Source organism: Hoplias malabaricus, chromosome 3 (assembly GCF_029633855.1).
Source record: "Hoplias malabaricus isolate fHopMal1 chromosome 3, fHopMal1.hap1, whole genome shotgun sequence".
Taxonomy (NCBI): domain Eukaryota; kingdom Metazoa; phylum Chordata; class Actinopteri; order Characiformes; family Erythrinidae; genus Hoplias; species Hoplias malabaricus.
In genome coordinates, this window is record NC_089802.1 from 9,141,730 (window position 1) to 9,155,260 (window position 13,531).

General features: G+C 39.4%; 2 protein-coding genes and 1 non-coding gene across 4 annotated transcripts in view; 1 reads left to right on the plus strand and 2 right to left on the minus strand.

Annotated features, from left to right (window-relative positions):
* Positions 1-770: 770 nt before the first annotated feature.
* Positions 771-864, minus strand: trnai-uau (transfer RNA isoleucine (anticodon UAU)). The gene is made up of 2 exons: positions 827-864; positions 771-806 (listed from the first exon to the last, which is right to left on the minus strand). It is a non-coding gene; the product is annotated as a tRNA-Ile (tRNA).
* A 557-nt stretch (positions 865-1,421) lies between these two features.
* On the plus strand, positions 1,422-5,452 carry hcar1-4 (hydroxycarboxylic acid receptor 1-4). The gene is made up of 3 exons (XM_066663377.1): positions 1,422-1,661; positions 2,260-2,384; positions 4,253-5,452. Exon 3 carries the CDS (start codon positions 4,293-4,295, stop codon positions 5,256-5,258), a length of 966 nt encoding a protein of 321 aa, XP_066519474.1. The 5' UTR covers positions 1,422-1,661; positions 2,260-2,384; positions 4,253-4,292; the 3' UTR covers positions 5,259-5,452.
* Positions 5,453-5,478: 26 nt separating this feature from the next.
* The window catches only part of mta3 (metastasis associated 1 family, member 3), a 31,154-nt gene continuing 23,101 nt past the window's right edge, over positions 5,479-13,531 (minus strand). The window contains exons 16-21 of one of the 2 annotated variants that reach the window (XM_066663379.1): positions 11,230-11,322; positions 10,937-11,119; positions 10,798-10,829; positions 9,772-9,896; positions 8,725-8,752; positions 6,658-6,841 (exon numbers count right to left, since the gene is read on the minus strand). In XM_066663379.1, coding sequence (XP_066519476.1) covers positions 6,794-6,841; positions 8,725-8,752; positions 9,772-9,896; positions 10,798-10,829; positions 10,937-11,119; positions 11,230-11,322 — 509 coding nt within the window. In that variant the 3' untranslated portion in view covers positions 6,658-6,793. Of the gene's footprint in view, positions 6,842-8,724; positions 8,753-9,771; positions 9,897-10,797; positions 10,830-10,936; positions 11,120-11,229; positions 11,323-13,531 lie in introns of both variants that reach the window. The other variant, XM_066663378.1, reaches the window with a different exon arrangement.

Here is a 13,531-nt window from a genome sequence, read left to right on the forward strand (position 1 = left end):
AATTTTATCTAAACATTTATCACTTTAATTCTAGAGATCAAAGATTACATGGACGTCTCTTAGCTGTATTATGATCTTCAGCAGAATCCAAGTGAAATCACCTCGGCTTAATGCGACAGATCGTTAAAACCACAGGACGTGTATGATTTCATTACACCAGGTCTTAAGGTGTTAAGGTATCAGAGTAAACCTACTGTACTTTCCTAGCTGCGCAAAAACCCAATATTTATTAAGTAATACCTTATTTAATTAATGAACATATTACTGGATGCCATCGGATTAATATAGCTGATGTCTCTTGATCACTTACCTACTATACCCTGTCACTAGCCATAGGTATCTGACAGTAAAATGTGTTGCCAGATTCAGCCCATTGTGGATAACAGTGAGTCAGGCTGCGTTAGTTGAAAAAGACGAGGCAATGCTGACCCCTAGCGTTTACATTCATCATTACAGTAATATTTTAGCACGATTTAGAGTTTGTTTGAATAAAAGCAGTATTCCTGTGCACTGCCTGCGATATCACTACAGGGGAAATGTTGACATGGTCCTCATAACGCAGTAACAAAACAAAATGTAATACCGATAATTAACAAGGCTCCACCCATGAACGCATAAACCTAAAAGCTAATCGAAGAAAAATGCAGTACATAGACTTACCGTTTTTGCTGACAACATAGGAAGTAATTATAACTGGTTAGCATTCTGGGATTATGTTGAAGGCCGTTAGAGGACTCTTTCGCATAGCTTTAAGACTGCATGTAAAACTCTGCTCCAGGTGAGGCTCGAACTCACAACCTCGGCATTGCTCTGCTATGTACTGTCGTATAAGTACCGCGCGCTAACCGATTGCGCCACTGGAGCTTCGGTTTTCTCGCTGACTAACACGGCTTACGAGCGGTAAAAGACCATGGTCGCGTCCCAACTCAAACAGTAGTGTTCTAGGAAGTGTGTCAGAAAATAGCTCTATAGCGTCAAGGAGCGCGTTCCATTGCACGCTGTGTGTAGTGTCTTAGCGTATGGTTTCGGACGCAGCCAGCGTGTTTATACAAAATAATTTATAGTTATATTTCTAAAGGAATTCCTCGTCGTTAATCTCGCCAGTTACTACGAGACACCACGTCGACGAAATCTCAAATGGCTCCCTATTCTTTACACAGTGCATTAGGAACTTAAAGAAGAGACATAGTCCGTTTACTTAAACAGATGGTAAAATGGTACCTTGAGCAGGTGCCGCAAGTTTCATGGGTTGAGCTGAGTATGGCCGATTTAACTCTAATTTCTGATACCGATAATGTAATTTCCGCTAGTAGAAACTCAAATTTCAGATATCGCATGTGGAATATTTAATATATTCACACCGATTTCGAAGTTCATTTACTCATATCTGTAATTAAATTATTTACTAGTAAAATATAAAACAAACTATAGGCGCTGATGTACCTGAATAATTATTTTAGAAACACCAAGAGTATTATATTGATATGTGCTCTTGAGAGAAGAGGCTTGCTACTCGTGTAAACTAGTGATAGCATGTAGCTAACCTCAGCCTGTGTTGAAGTTTTGATTGGTCGCTAGGTGTCGCTACCAGATTTGCACTACTGCCGATTTGGACTGCGCATGCGCTGAATATCGTTTTTTGTACACAGCTGATAGCTACGGTATTTATTCATTTCTTTATTCATTACGTTTTATATCTCTAATTCAATATGTACTAGTAAAATGTATATTTGTACTATTGAATATATAATTTTGACTATTTAAAAATATAGTACGGGTTCATTTTTACTAGTCATAACTTTATTTTTTTACATTTTTAATACAATTTTATGTTTACTGGTAAGTGAATAATGACTTATATGTCAGTTTAGGCTTAAACAGCTTGCAATAACAGAGCAGATCCGGATACACTGTGTACATCACTCCTACCATTTTACAAAATTAAAAGTAATCTCCTCTATCCATTTAACAACACAAGAAATATCTGACTGTTAAGGCATTTCTGAGGAGTACTGCACATATACTATTCTACATATACTCTATATATAATAGGTGAAACCTCTGAATGTATTTATACCAGCGCGAGGTAGCTTAGTATCTTAAATGAGACTGTGACACACTTGATATAAAACATTTCATCAAACAATACATTTTTAAAAATGTTTCCAGAGATCTGTTCCTAAGATGGATACAATTTGTCTTATGTATGGACCAATGTTCCTGTCATGTTCACACAAAGTTTCTCTTGTAACCAAGAAGGTTACACCACATTAAAGATCACAAGAAGTGGGTAAGTTCCCAGAATATGACGCTTTTAAATGGTATGTGGGAGGAGCTCTGCTGAACACTCACTCCAGTGTGACTCGGACACAGGCTTCATGTTGGTGAGTACCACTAAAGAAAAATATGTTTACTGTGCTCAGAATGTTCATATATGTTCAGAATAAAGATATATTTCAGAAATTGAAACCACTTAATGATCAGCTGTTGCTTTTATGAAAGCAAATATTTGGTTATTAGCACAATCTCTTGCCTAAGAAGGGAAAACATCTCTTGTGCAACATTGAACTGGTTGCCCGTTACTTGGCTTTATTAAAACCGTTAAAGTACCTATTCAAATGCAAGTAATTTGATGGATAATACGGTGGAACCTCTACTAACGAACTTTCCAAGATACGAACCGGACATTTGAATATTTTTTTTACCTCCATCAGCAAACCACGGCTCTAGAAACGAACCCGAGCCGGCGGCAGGAAATGGCCACAGACCCCCATCGGCGAGTCCCAGACTTGAGTGAGCTTTTAAGATTAGCAAATTGTAGCTTTAGCAATTTAGCATTAGTGTAAATAGACATCGAAATTAGCGCTAGGTTAAGCCGTATCTACGCTTCGTCTCCCCACATTCACCGCCTACTCTCCGTTATTCCCCTCCAGCCAGCCGTCACATCTTCAAGGTAGTCACCCGGAGCGGGAATCGAACCCACAACCTCCAGGTCCCTTTTTTATTACTGTTTCCACTGTATTTCATTTTTATTTTTAATAATGCTGCATGTATTTTTCTTTACTAATTTGAGAGTGTTGTAAACATATATCAGTGCAAAAAGGGTGATTTCAGGGTGGGGGCTGGAACGCATTAATTGCTTTTCAATTATTTTAAATGGGGAAAATTGACTCGAGAAACTTTTCTACTTACGAACCGGGTCACGGAACGGATCAAGTTCGTAGGTAGAGGTTCCACTGTATCTAAAACAGGACCATTTAAGGAATTTAATTTCCTCCTGGGTTAAAACATAAGTGGCAGGCTAATATTTATTTCATACTCACTCTTTAAACATTTTATATCTAGCGCTCATGTATTGCTTATGTTTTTCTCTTTTCTTCTATGTATTACGGTTGCATATGTTCACTTATGTGATAAATTCTTAATCCTAATTCTGTGGATTTTGTTAGTTCTGCCGTTTCACTGATCTACGATTCCCACCACTGTTGATCCTCCTCTATTGTTATATTTTAGAATATATTTTATAACAGAACGGGGGTAATGAAACCATCAGTCACATTCTAGTCCTTCATCGGAGGTCATAGGACACTTTTGGTTTTTGGAATATAGTCCAGCAGTGACACATTAAAAACTCCACCAGTAGTGCTGTGTCTGATCCAGTCGTACCAGCACAACACACAAGAATACACCGTCACCACATCAGTGTGACTGAAGATTAATCCACCATCCACTTAATACCTGTTGTGTCTTGACTCTCACAGAAGTGAAAGAAGTAACAGAGGAAGTTGGTGGTTTCATCTTTCCCTGTTCTCTGAAACAGTGTACCACAAACAGACATAGAAGGAAAAAGAACTTTTAGTAAACCATAAGTGTACAGACATTGGCCATAGATCCCGAAAATAATATATAGGCTAACATAACAATATAGTGCAAAACAAAAAGGATAGGAATATGGGAATTTAATAAATGTAGAACTACAAATTATAATTACAATTACCATATAGTAATTGTAACTGATAAAATTGACATTGATTGTAGAAACTATCATTTTAATATTTTCGCTGATCTGTTAAAATGTGAAAAGTAGCAACCCCTAAGATTGGTTACCTTTCCGAATTCATAGAACCTTTATATTCTACTTCAGTTTGATACGTCCACGCTTTCCACTAAGTAGGAACACAATTTATTTTATGAAAAGCACAGAAATCACTGTGAAGTGTAAACGTTGAACATGTCAACATTGTGTCAACAGGAACCATCAGATTTGTCGCAGCTTTGTAAGCAAGTCATCAATGCTGGGAAATATGAGCAACACCACCACTTCCATGGAAGCTCAAGGTTCTGTGTTTGCACTCATGCTCATCTTGGACTTCATATTGGGGTTGCCAGGAAATGTCGTAGCATTATGGTTGCTTGGTTTCAAGGCTCCCTGGAAGCCTGCCAATATTTACCTCCTCAATCTGGCACTGGCCGATGTTCTGCTACTCGTTGGCCTTCCTTTCCGCATTGACAGTGTTATCCGTGAGGAATGGATTTTTCATGATGCTTTTTGCCGTCTCAACCTCTTCATGTTGTCAGTTAACCAGTCAGCAAGCATCGCCTTCATGACCGTTTTGGTAGTGGATCGGTTCTTTAGGATCGTACAACCACTCCACTCCATTTGCCACATGAGCATTCGATGCATAGTGATACTCAGCAGTGTAATCTGGGCTGCAGTTTTGACTCTTCGTCTTCCGCTCCTTCTGAACTCACACATGAGATCATCAGGAAACTCATCAGTGTCCCTTTGTTCTGATATTTACATATGGACAGAGTCAGGGGTAGTAATGAAGGTGCATACTTTTCTGTTTGTGGTGGAGTTTGTCATAGCCTGCATGTTGGTACTGTTTTTCTCTGTGCGCGTCTTTTACTACCTACGTGATAAAGCCAAGCTCAGGAAGCACCGAAGAGTTAAACGTACAATGAGATTACTTCTGACTATTATGATAATGTTTGCCTTCTGCTTTGTGCCAAGCTACATTACAGGTCTGGTGTCTTTCTTCCTCAAAGATTTCTCCTCTTGCTCTCCATATCTAGTGGTGGACAAGATGTTCAGCATCTTCATAAGCTTTACTTATTTAAACTGTGCCCTGGACCTCATCCTCTACTGCTTAACAAGTGCCTGCTTCCGTGATACCATTAAAGGGGTGGCCAACTCCACGGGAGTAACCCATTTCCGAATGAGTGTCAAGGAAACCAGATCACCTAGACGCCCCTGATGATTTATGATGTCCAATTTTTCAAACTGAACTATTTTTTTTAGGAAGATATCTGCAGTGTTTAAAAATATGTATGAATTTTATGCTTGAAAATGTGTCCTACATGGTTCTTCAACCGTCTGTATCATCTGTTATGTCACTGGAGCACTGTATTTGTTGAAAGTATATATTAATAAATTTTATATTTAAATAGATTGTGTAATCAGAAAACCATTTACAATTTTTTATTCACATATTTCACTTAACACATGTGACATACAAGGAAACACAATATATGAAGCTTAAAAATAAAAAAGAAGTAATTAGCTGATAATTATGACTGTCACATGCAGTATAAACAGCCTGGATTTGCGCTAGGGACACTCCCTTTTTTGTATTGTGTATCTGAGATCTGAATTTTTGAATGTTTCAGGGAATCTAAGCTTACATTTATGGCCAAAGTGAACTAAACTCCAGTTTGTTTTTTTTCACACCGTCTTCCTTTCGATCTGAAAGGGTACATTCATCCTGATGTACTTGGATCAAAATGCAAATCATTTCTTGAAGTTATAGATTATGCCATTCACTGTGAATGATAGTAGACCAAAGCAATCATTCACGTATTTAGTACTGCACTTGAAGCAGAAATTTAGAACTGTAGATCTTCCTGGCCAGTCAGTGCTCATGAATAGATAAGATATATATAATAGTAGTCACAAAGAGTAAAATGGACCTCCACTGATCAGTACAGTTAGAAACACATTACATTGTCTGTAGTACAAAACAAGATCATAATGAGTTGTATCAAATTCTTAGGTTCTCCCACAGATAAGTCTATTGCTTAAACTGGAGGATAACCAGTAACTTGCAAGGGCCATGCTATACACATAATACTGTCCTCCAGTAATGTCCAGTACAACACACAATCTCTTCTCTCAAACATAGTTCAAAACAGCACACACACTGTCATAATTTTCACAGAAGATAAGAGAAATAAAGGGTCTCAGTGCAGCAATAAATGAAATGACAAAAACAAACAAAAAAAAGCACACAATAACTTTTCCGAAGAGTCTTTCTGGAAATACAGACATTTCACCTGACCACTGCCTTGTAAGAACCCTGTTAGCTCAATCCATACAACCACAAAATATTAGGTTATGAAAGAAGATCAGCAAATTTTCATAGTTTAAAGAAGCTACCAGAGCAAAGGCTAACTGAGACAGGGAGCACTAGGGGTGCTCTAAGTGAGTATGTTTTAGGGCATAGCAAATGCTGTTAGTTTAGTATGCTTCTTGGAAATGCTTAGGGCTGCTTCGGTAGTCCTGTAGAGGGCAAGGCTTGAAAACTGACAATGTGTAGCCAGTGGCATAGTGTTAGAGAAGAGAGATTTCAAAGAGAAGGAAAAAATGGCTGGCAGTCGAAACACGACAGACATGGGTCAGTCATGAATAACGATGGGGCCTCGCATCCGTAGACTAGGGTGAGGTGGCACAAGCACAGGCCCTTGGGCCGCCCCCTGAGGGACTCTGCGTAGGTTGATCTGCTCACACGGTTGCCTACAGGCTCTTCTTAACTGCGAACGAGAGAGCAGCCTCCTGGCTTTCCTGAAACAAAAAGAGAGCATACGGACATAATGACTGTTCACTCAACAAATCCTTTTGTCCAAAGCTGTGGTAAAGACAGAAGTATGGCAGATAACAGAAAACTGAAGTGTGTTAACCACTTGGAAGCATTCTTACAAAATAGACCCAAGCTTCATGCAAGAAGCACCGTTACATAATGCATCAACTAAACAGACTATAATCTTAGGAGGACTGTCAAAGTCATTGCCTGGTCATTATGGGGACATAATATGCCCCAAATTATGCGCAGATTTGCTTTCAAGTGAGTTTCCTGGTTTTTAACACCACAACTCACAGACTAACTAGATATTTCTATATTATAGTGTAATTAGCAAGCTGTTATTGTATTAATGAAAGCTAACGTTGTGTTATAATGACATGGGGCATTTTTTTGTCCATCTAAACCACAGAAAACGTCATTAACAACTACATGTTATCCCCCTCCCTTGAGAGAAACCTGTGCTGTAAAATATGCGTACAAGTTTGCACATGCATACAAACACAAAGTGAAAGAACAGAGGAAACACATACAACACAGAAGAGCAGTAACATGAAGTTGTAAACCATTCCAAGCATCATGAAACCTGTTCCAGTACATTCGCTGTCTCCACCAGTGCTGTGCAGTTAGGTTATAGTTAGCATATACATAATCTATCTCAGACCAACAATACATATGAAAGGAATTCTTTCTCCTTCCTCACGTGACAGTGAGAGCTCTTTTACCACAGCGCCTACCAAAGTGCATATGAGTAATCTGCAATATGAGCCTGCATTGCCTGATTACCTTAATATAAATGGCCGATTCCATAATCACAATAATCAGGCTAATGGGCAAATGCCTGGGTCTTATGTTCATGCAAAATGTATGAGGCTCACAGGCGCCTTGTGCTTCTGATTGGATCTAATGAAGGAACCATGATCTTGGCTCCAAACAGCCAATCGACCAGTACGTTATAGAATGAGCTGTGACAGTGAGAGCTTATAGTCATACTCAATTACAAAGGAGAAAACCATGTGCATGTATGGTCATAATTTAAACATGACCACCCGGTTGAAGAAATGGATAAAAGCAAGTATCAGTCACTACAATTTATTCCAAAGGGACAATGACATTTTTAAAATGGAACTCTATAGAAGCCAGAGTGGAGAAGAGTCAGTGGTAACACAGGACAATAAACATACTTAATGGCAAATGTATATGACTTAAAGACACTGCAGATGGATTTTCACAGTCTTGCATGGTAACACAATGTCTCATGCGTCCTCACTGTTTAAGACACAGGTTATGAAAAGAGATCGATTCCACAACATTTGTTTCCAAATATCCCCGTATGGAACCCAATATAAAGATACAAAACATGAATGCCAGACACAGCCTCAGACCATTTGTCTTAGCCTCTCTGAGCCCATTTACAGGCTAATCTTTCAGAGCAGGGCCTCTAAATTTAGCCTGGCTTCCGCTTCTGCACCAGGGATGAAAGGGAATGGTGCTGCGCCAGTCATGGCTCATCTGGACAGGGTATTAATGGAGAAGCATTTTCCTTCCCAGCTCCAGCTCTCAGTGCATTAAACTCCATATTGTTTTGGCGTCAAATAAAACTAGTCAATTCTTTAATATAAAATGACTTTCGGCCAAACTACTATAAATTTCAATTTAAAATTAGGCATGTTGACAACCATCAGTGAGAGGAAAATACAGTCTGGTCCTGCCTACGATGAATCAGGTTTCTCCGTTTGATGTGTAATAATTTGGAATAATTCTTTGAGCTGCAGACTCCACGGTTAATCTGATGCGGTCTCAGTGTGTTTAACATGTTGATGCACATGTGTTTTGGTGTGGATGGAATGGTGGGGCGAGATCTTACCATGAGCAGGTGTCTAACGGCTGCAGCACTGAAATGAGACAAGCAGCCAGTCAATTATAGGAAGTCACAAACACACTGTGACCCATGATGCAATTGGGTATAAAAAAATAAAGCTTCCTGTACCTGTAGTGTACACCCCCACCCTTCAAAAACCAATTCCTTATAGAGATTAATTTTGCAATCTGGTTACTTTTACTTCGCATTACTTGGATTCAGGGAAATTATCATTTGTACTGTAGAATATATCTGGTAAAATGATACTTAAAGTAATCATTACCTCCATTTTAGAAATAACACCAGCGGGAATGCTGGATTAAAATATTTGGTTTGTTTAAAGAACATGTTCTGCTTTCATCAGATTTGCCAGGTGAGTCAAACCAGCTCTGTTATGATTAATTCTGCTCAGAGTAATGAAATATCTTTTCTACAAATTCAGCATTAAGACATGTATGGAGTTCTTGATTTTTATTATTATATTATTGAGTTGTTTTGGATGGTCCTTTGTCTTGGTATGGATTTATGATCACCATCAGGTTACCTGTGGAGTCTTGCACAGCACATTCCTACTGTTCTAAACGTTACTTCCTGTAATTATTATGAATTCCTGTTCAAATATTCTTCCCATTTATATACATCAACTAAAAGCGTTGTTAGCATTAGCATTGTTGGTTTAGGAAATATATATACATTTAATGTAATTTGAAACGTCTTGACATCTTTATCTGACCAACCATGGTTTAATCCCTTTACCTATTACTGCTAAAGGTTATGACATGTGCAGCTCCTGCCATTTGAATGAGTGGCTGGCTAGTTCACTACGTGGGAAATATACTAGAAATTCCATCAATAATCACAACAGATGCCAATCAAAGGGCAAAATGGGATTCTACCTACTCTCTGATCTGTTTTATGCAGCATTTTTCTAAATCATTGTACTCATAAATAATATGATGGGGGCTAGCTCTGGCATGTGCGGTGTCCTGAAGCATAGATACATAAATGAAATGGTATACAAGGAAATGCCATGATAGACATTTTTAGGCATACCTTGTCTCCCTGGAAACAAGGAAAAAGCTGTCATCAGGCGCATCAATCCAGTTTGGCCGCCTTTTGCGCAACATCAAGTTGCTGGGTCGTAGGCTGGAGCCACTGGTGCTCCGGCCATTATGCTGCTAAAAAAAAAAAAAAAAAAAGGTGAGGAGATATGTAATGTAAAGATTAATGACAGGAGAATGGAAAAGAACAGAGAGACACTGGATGTACCCTTTTTCTTGTATACAAGGTTTGGACAATGAAAGTGAAACACCTGGTTTTAGACCACAATAATTTATTAATATGGTGTAGGGCCTCCTTTTGCGGCCAATACAGCATCAATTCGTCTTGGGAATGACATATACAAGTCCTGCACAGTGGTCAGAGGGATTTTAAGCCATTCTTCTTGCAGGATAGTGGCCAGGTCTCTACGTGATGCTGGGGGAGGAAAATGTTTCCTGACTCACTCCTCCAAAACACCTCAATAATATTTAGATCTGGTGACTGTGCAGGCCATGGGAGATGTTCAACTTCACTTTCATGTTCATCAAACCAATCTTTCACCAGTCTTGCTGTGTGTATTGGTGCATGTTTGAACCATTGGATGCACATGGTCTTACTGGTGAAATGTGCAGTTAATGAAGGTTGGCCACCAGGCTGCTCCAATTTAGCCATGAAACGTCCCACACTAAAATGACAGGTGTTTCAGTTTCATTGTCCAACCCCTGTATTTCGTTCACCAAAACGTATTTGATGAAGTATGTGGCTAATAGTTTTTCAGCTAGTTTTGTGGTCGTACTGACATACAGCATACCCATGTTTCTAGGCTAAAGGTGAAATACATTGCTATCCAAATGATGGCATGCAGCAATAAAACTACAGCAGAGAAACTGTAGAACTGCAAGCATTCTGTTGTTTTTCCAAGTCATTACCAAACTGTTGGAGAAAACCTTTAGTGATATAGGCGTAATTTTATAAAGACTTATAAAGACTGTACAACAAATCCTAATTTAAAAAAAGAACTGAGGCAAAGTTACCTACCAGAATGGGTCCCACAATATGACCTTGGTTTTCTGCCAAAAAAATAAATAAACTAAATTAAAAGATAAAATATAAACTGACAATTTAATTATATCACTCCTTTCATTGTTGATGTGCATGCATTTCTTTTTGCAGTCACCTTGCCCTGGTGCATTCCCTCTCCTTTCAGTGGACTCCACCCTGCTGTGGTGGTGGTAACTGCGTTTTCCCAGCATGCTGAGGGGACCATGGCTAGGTAGGGAGGAGAGAAGGCGGCGAGGGGGCTGGACCTGCAGGCCAGGTGTGCGATGAGAACGCTGGACGTGGGGCACCGGACGAGATTCTGAAACAACACAACACAAACCTGAACATGGTGTTTCCTCAAAGGAAACAAACACCATCCCCGTGTGTATGCACACACCGCAATATATCCCTGGATTGAGGTATGCTCACCAAGGTACTGCAGAACGCTGGTCAGGGTGCTCCGTTGGGACGGTTTGGGCTTTGTGGATCGCCCTGTCATGCCTTCTGCCGCTCGGATCATATCTACACATCAGCCAGCAGCATTGGACACACAGAGACAGGGCCAAGTCAATATGCCGCAGCAAGCAAGAGAGAGACTCTCAGGCATATGCTCAGGAGTAGTGCACTGGTGCATACTGAATGGATCAGACTGATGCATGTCCTTGCAAAACCACACCCTGTAGTACTTATCTTATTGACTATTGGACATCTTGTGAGAAGAAATACGTAGAGGGAAATTCAAAGTCAAATCACACATGTGCTGCTGAACCATTTCTTCAGGCGAAAGCCATTTTTTCTTTCACAAACTCTAACACATTACACTCAAACTCCTCATTAGTATTAACACTTCAGGGATGCTGAATCTGGTGCAAGATTCTCTTAGACCTGCCCCTTCTATTGCCTTAATTAATTCTTTAATGTGTACACGCAAATCTGAACATTTCCTGCTTGACTGCTGTAGTAAAAAGTATTTTGAGTGATATGTCGTCAGAGATCTCTTGCTATAGAAGTGAACTTGTAGTTTAACGCATCAAGTAAGGAACATGATATATTATTTACAAGGAATTTAATCTGAAATGTAGAGCTCAAATGACTTATTGGGTTTAATCAAACTTTGTTGTACTGACATCTAATCCAACATTTAAGAGGTTATATTATGCTGGTTTTACTGAATAATGTCATTTCAGAGCAAAAGCTGACTACTACATGCATACAACCCTCAGGCTCAGTTTCACAGACACTGATTAAATCAACAGTATTACATAATTAAAAATTCCATTTAGTCCTGGCTTAGGTTTAATCTTGGCCTGGGAAAGCAGCCTTTAGAACGGGAACATTCAATTATTGCACAGCATGCTTAGATAATTTCACTGCTCAAGATATCTACTAAACCTGGCCATTAACAGATGATTTAAATTAAGTAAGTTTGAGCAAGGAAATCACTAAACTGTGCTGGCCGCTGCTCCAGCAAATTTGGAATTGATGGCCTCTGCTTCAGAAAAAAAAGAACTTAGCAGAACTAATATTTCAGAAGAACCACTCACTTTTTAAGAACAAAAGAGATGGGTATGCAAAAAAACCTCATTAGCCATCATGTCAGATGAAGTTGGCTAGAGGAAACTCAAACATGGATTTGCATTCACATCAGCCCATATGGGTGAGATGCATTGAATGAGTGTGCGCACAACCACATTCACACACCACAAAAGAAACTGTAACACGCTTTGATGAGGGCATGGACAGAAAAGAATGACAGGAGCCAAAGAAGCAGAGCTCATGCTGTCAGTGGAAGCCGATTTCCTATGACCGTCTCTCCACTCGGCCTATCAGTGAGTGTGGCACAGTGATGGACAGGTACACAAGACACATGAAACTACAAGGACTCAGATAAGATGGTTTCAGCCATGGTTTTATTGTCGTTTTTGATTGCCCACAGGACATTGACACCATGAAAACAAAATATAAGATAGAAGAGGAGACACACCATAGAGCATGCCCCAGGGGCCCCATGCTTTATTACATGGAGCTGCCTAAAATTCTTCTTATGGGTGGGACATTAAACACACCTCTGAAGGGGGAAACAAATGTGGAATGAAAGCACAGAATGCGAGACTGCACGCCATAGGATAAGCAACACAAAACTTGGCAGAGAAGCTTAAAACAGGCCATGATGTAGGGAAGTGTGCAAGGCATCTGCCAAGTTTAGGATTTACTTTCTAAAACGAAAAAAGACATCTCCAAAATCTGTTTTGAAAGCATGTGACAGGAATTCTGCTTCAACAGAAGCATGGAAACAAATGGCTGCTTGCAGTATCTGACATGGTGCTTGGAAGTTTTGGAATGCTGGTCTGCATTGTTTGTTTTAACAAAGGACAAATGTCCAGCTTTACAAATTGTCTGGAACTAAAGGTATATGCAGTTGAAAAACCAAGTAACTAACGGTTACCCTTTTGAACCTACTTAAGCAAACATCATTCTGAATATAATAAAGCCTTGATTTAAAGTTTTTGACCTAAAATATATTGTCATCCTTTAGTTCTTTCCAGAATGCTGAGCTTCAGAACAATATTGTAATTCACACCCACTTCTCACACTCTATACCCAGAGAGAAAAAGCCACTAAAGTCTTGAGATGATTCATGATCTAATTACAAAACAAATCCACAAGGGCCTCAACAGCCCGTCAATGGTGCTCTTATGTGAGTTGTTCGCTACATAAAAGCAATTCAGTC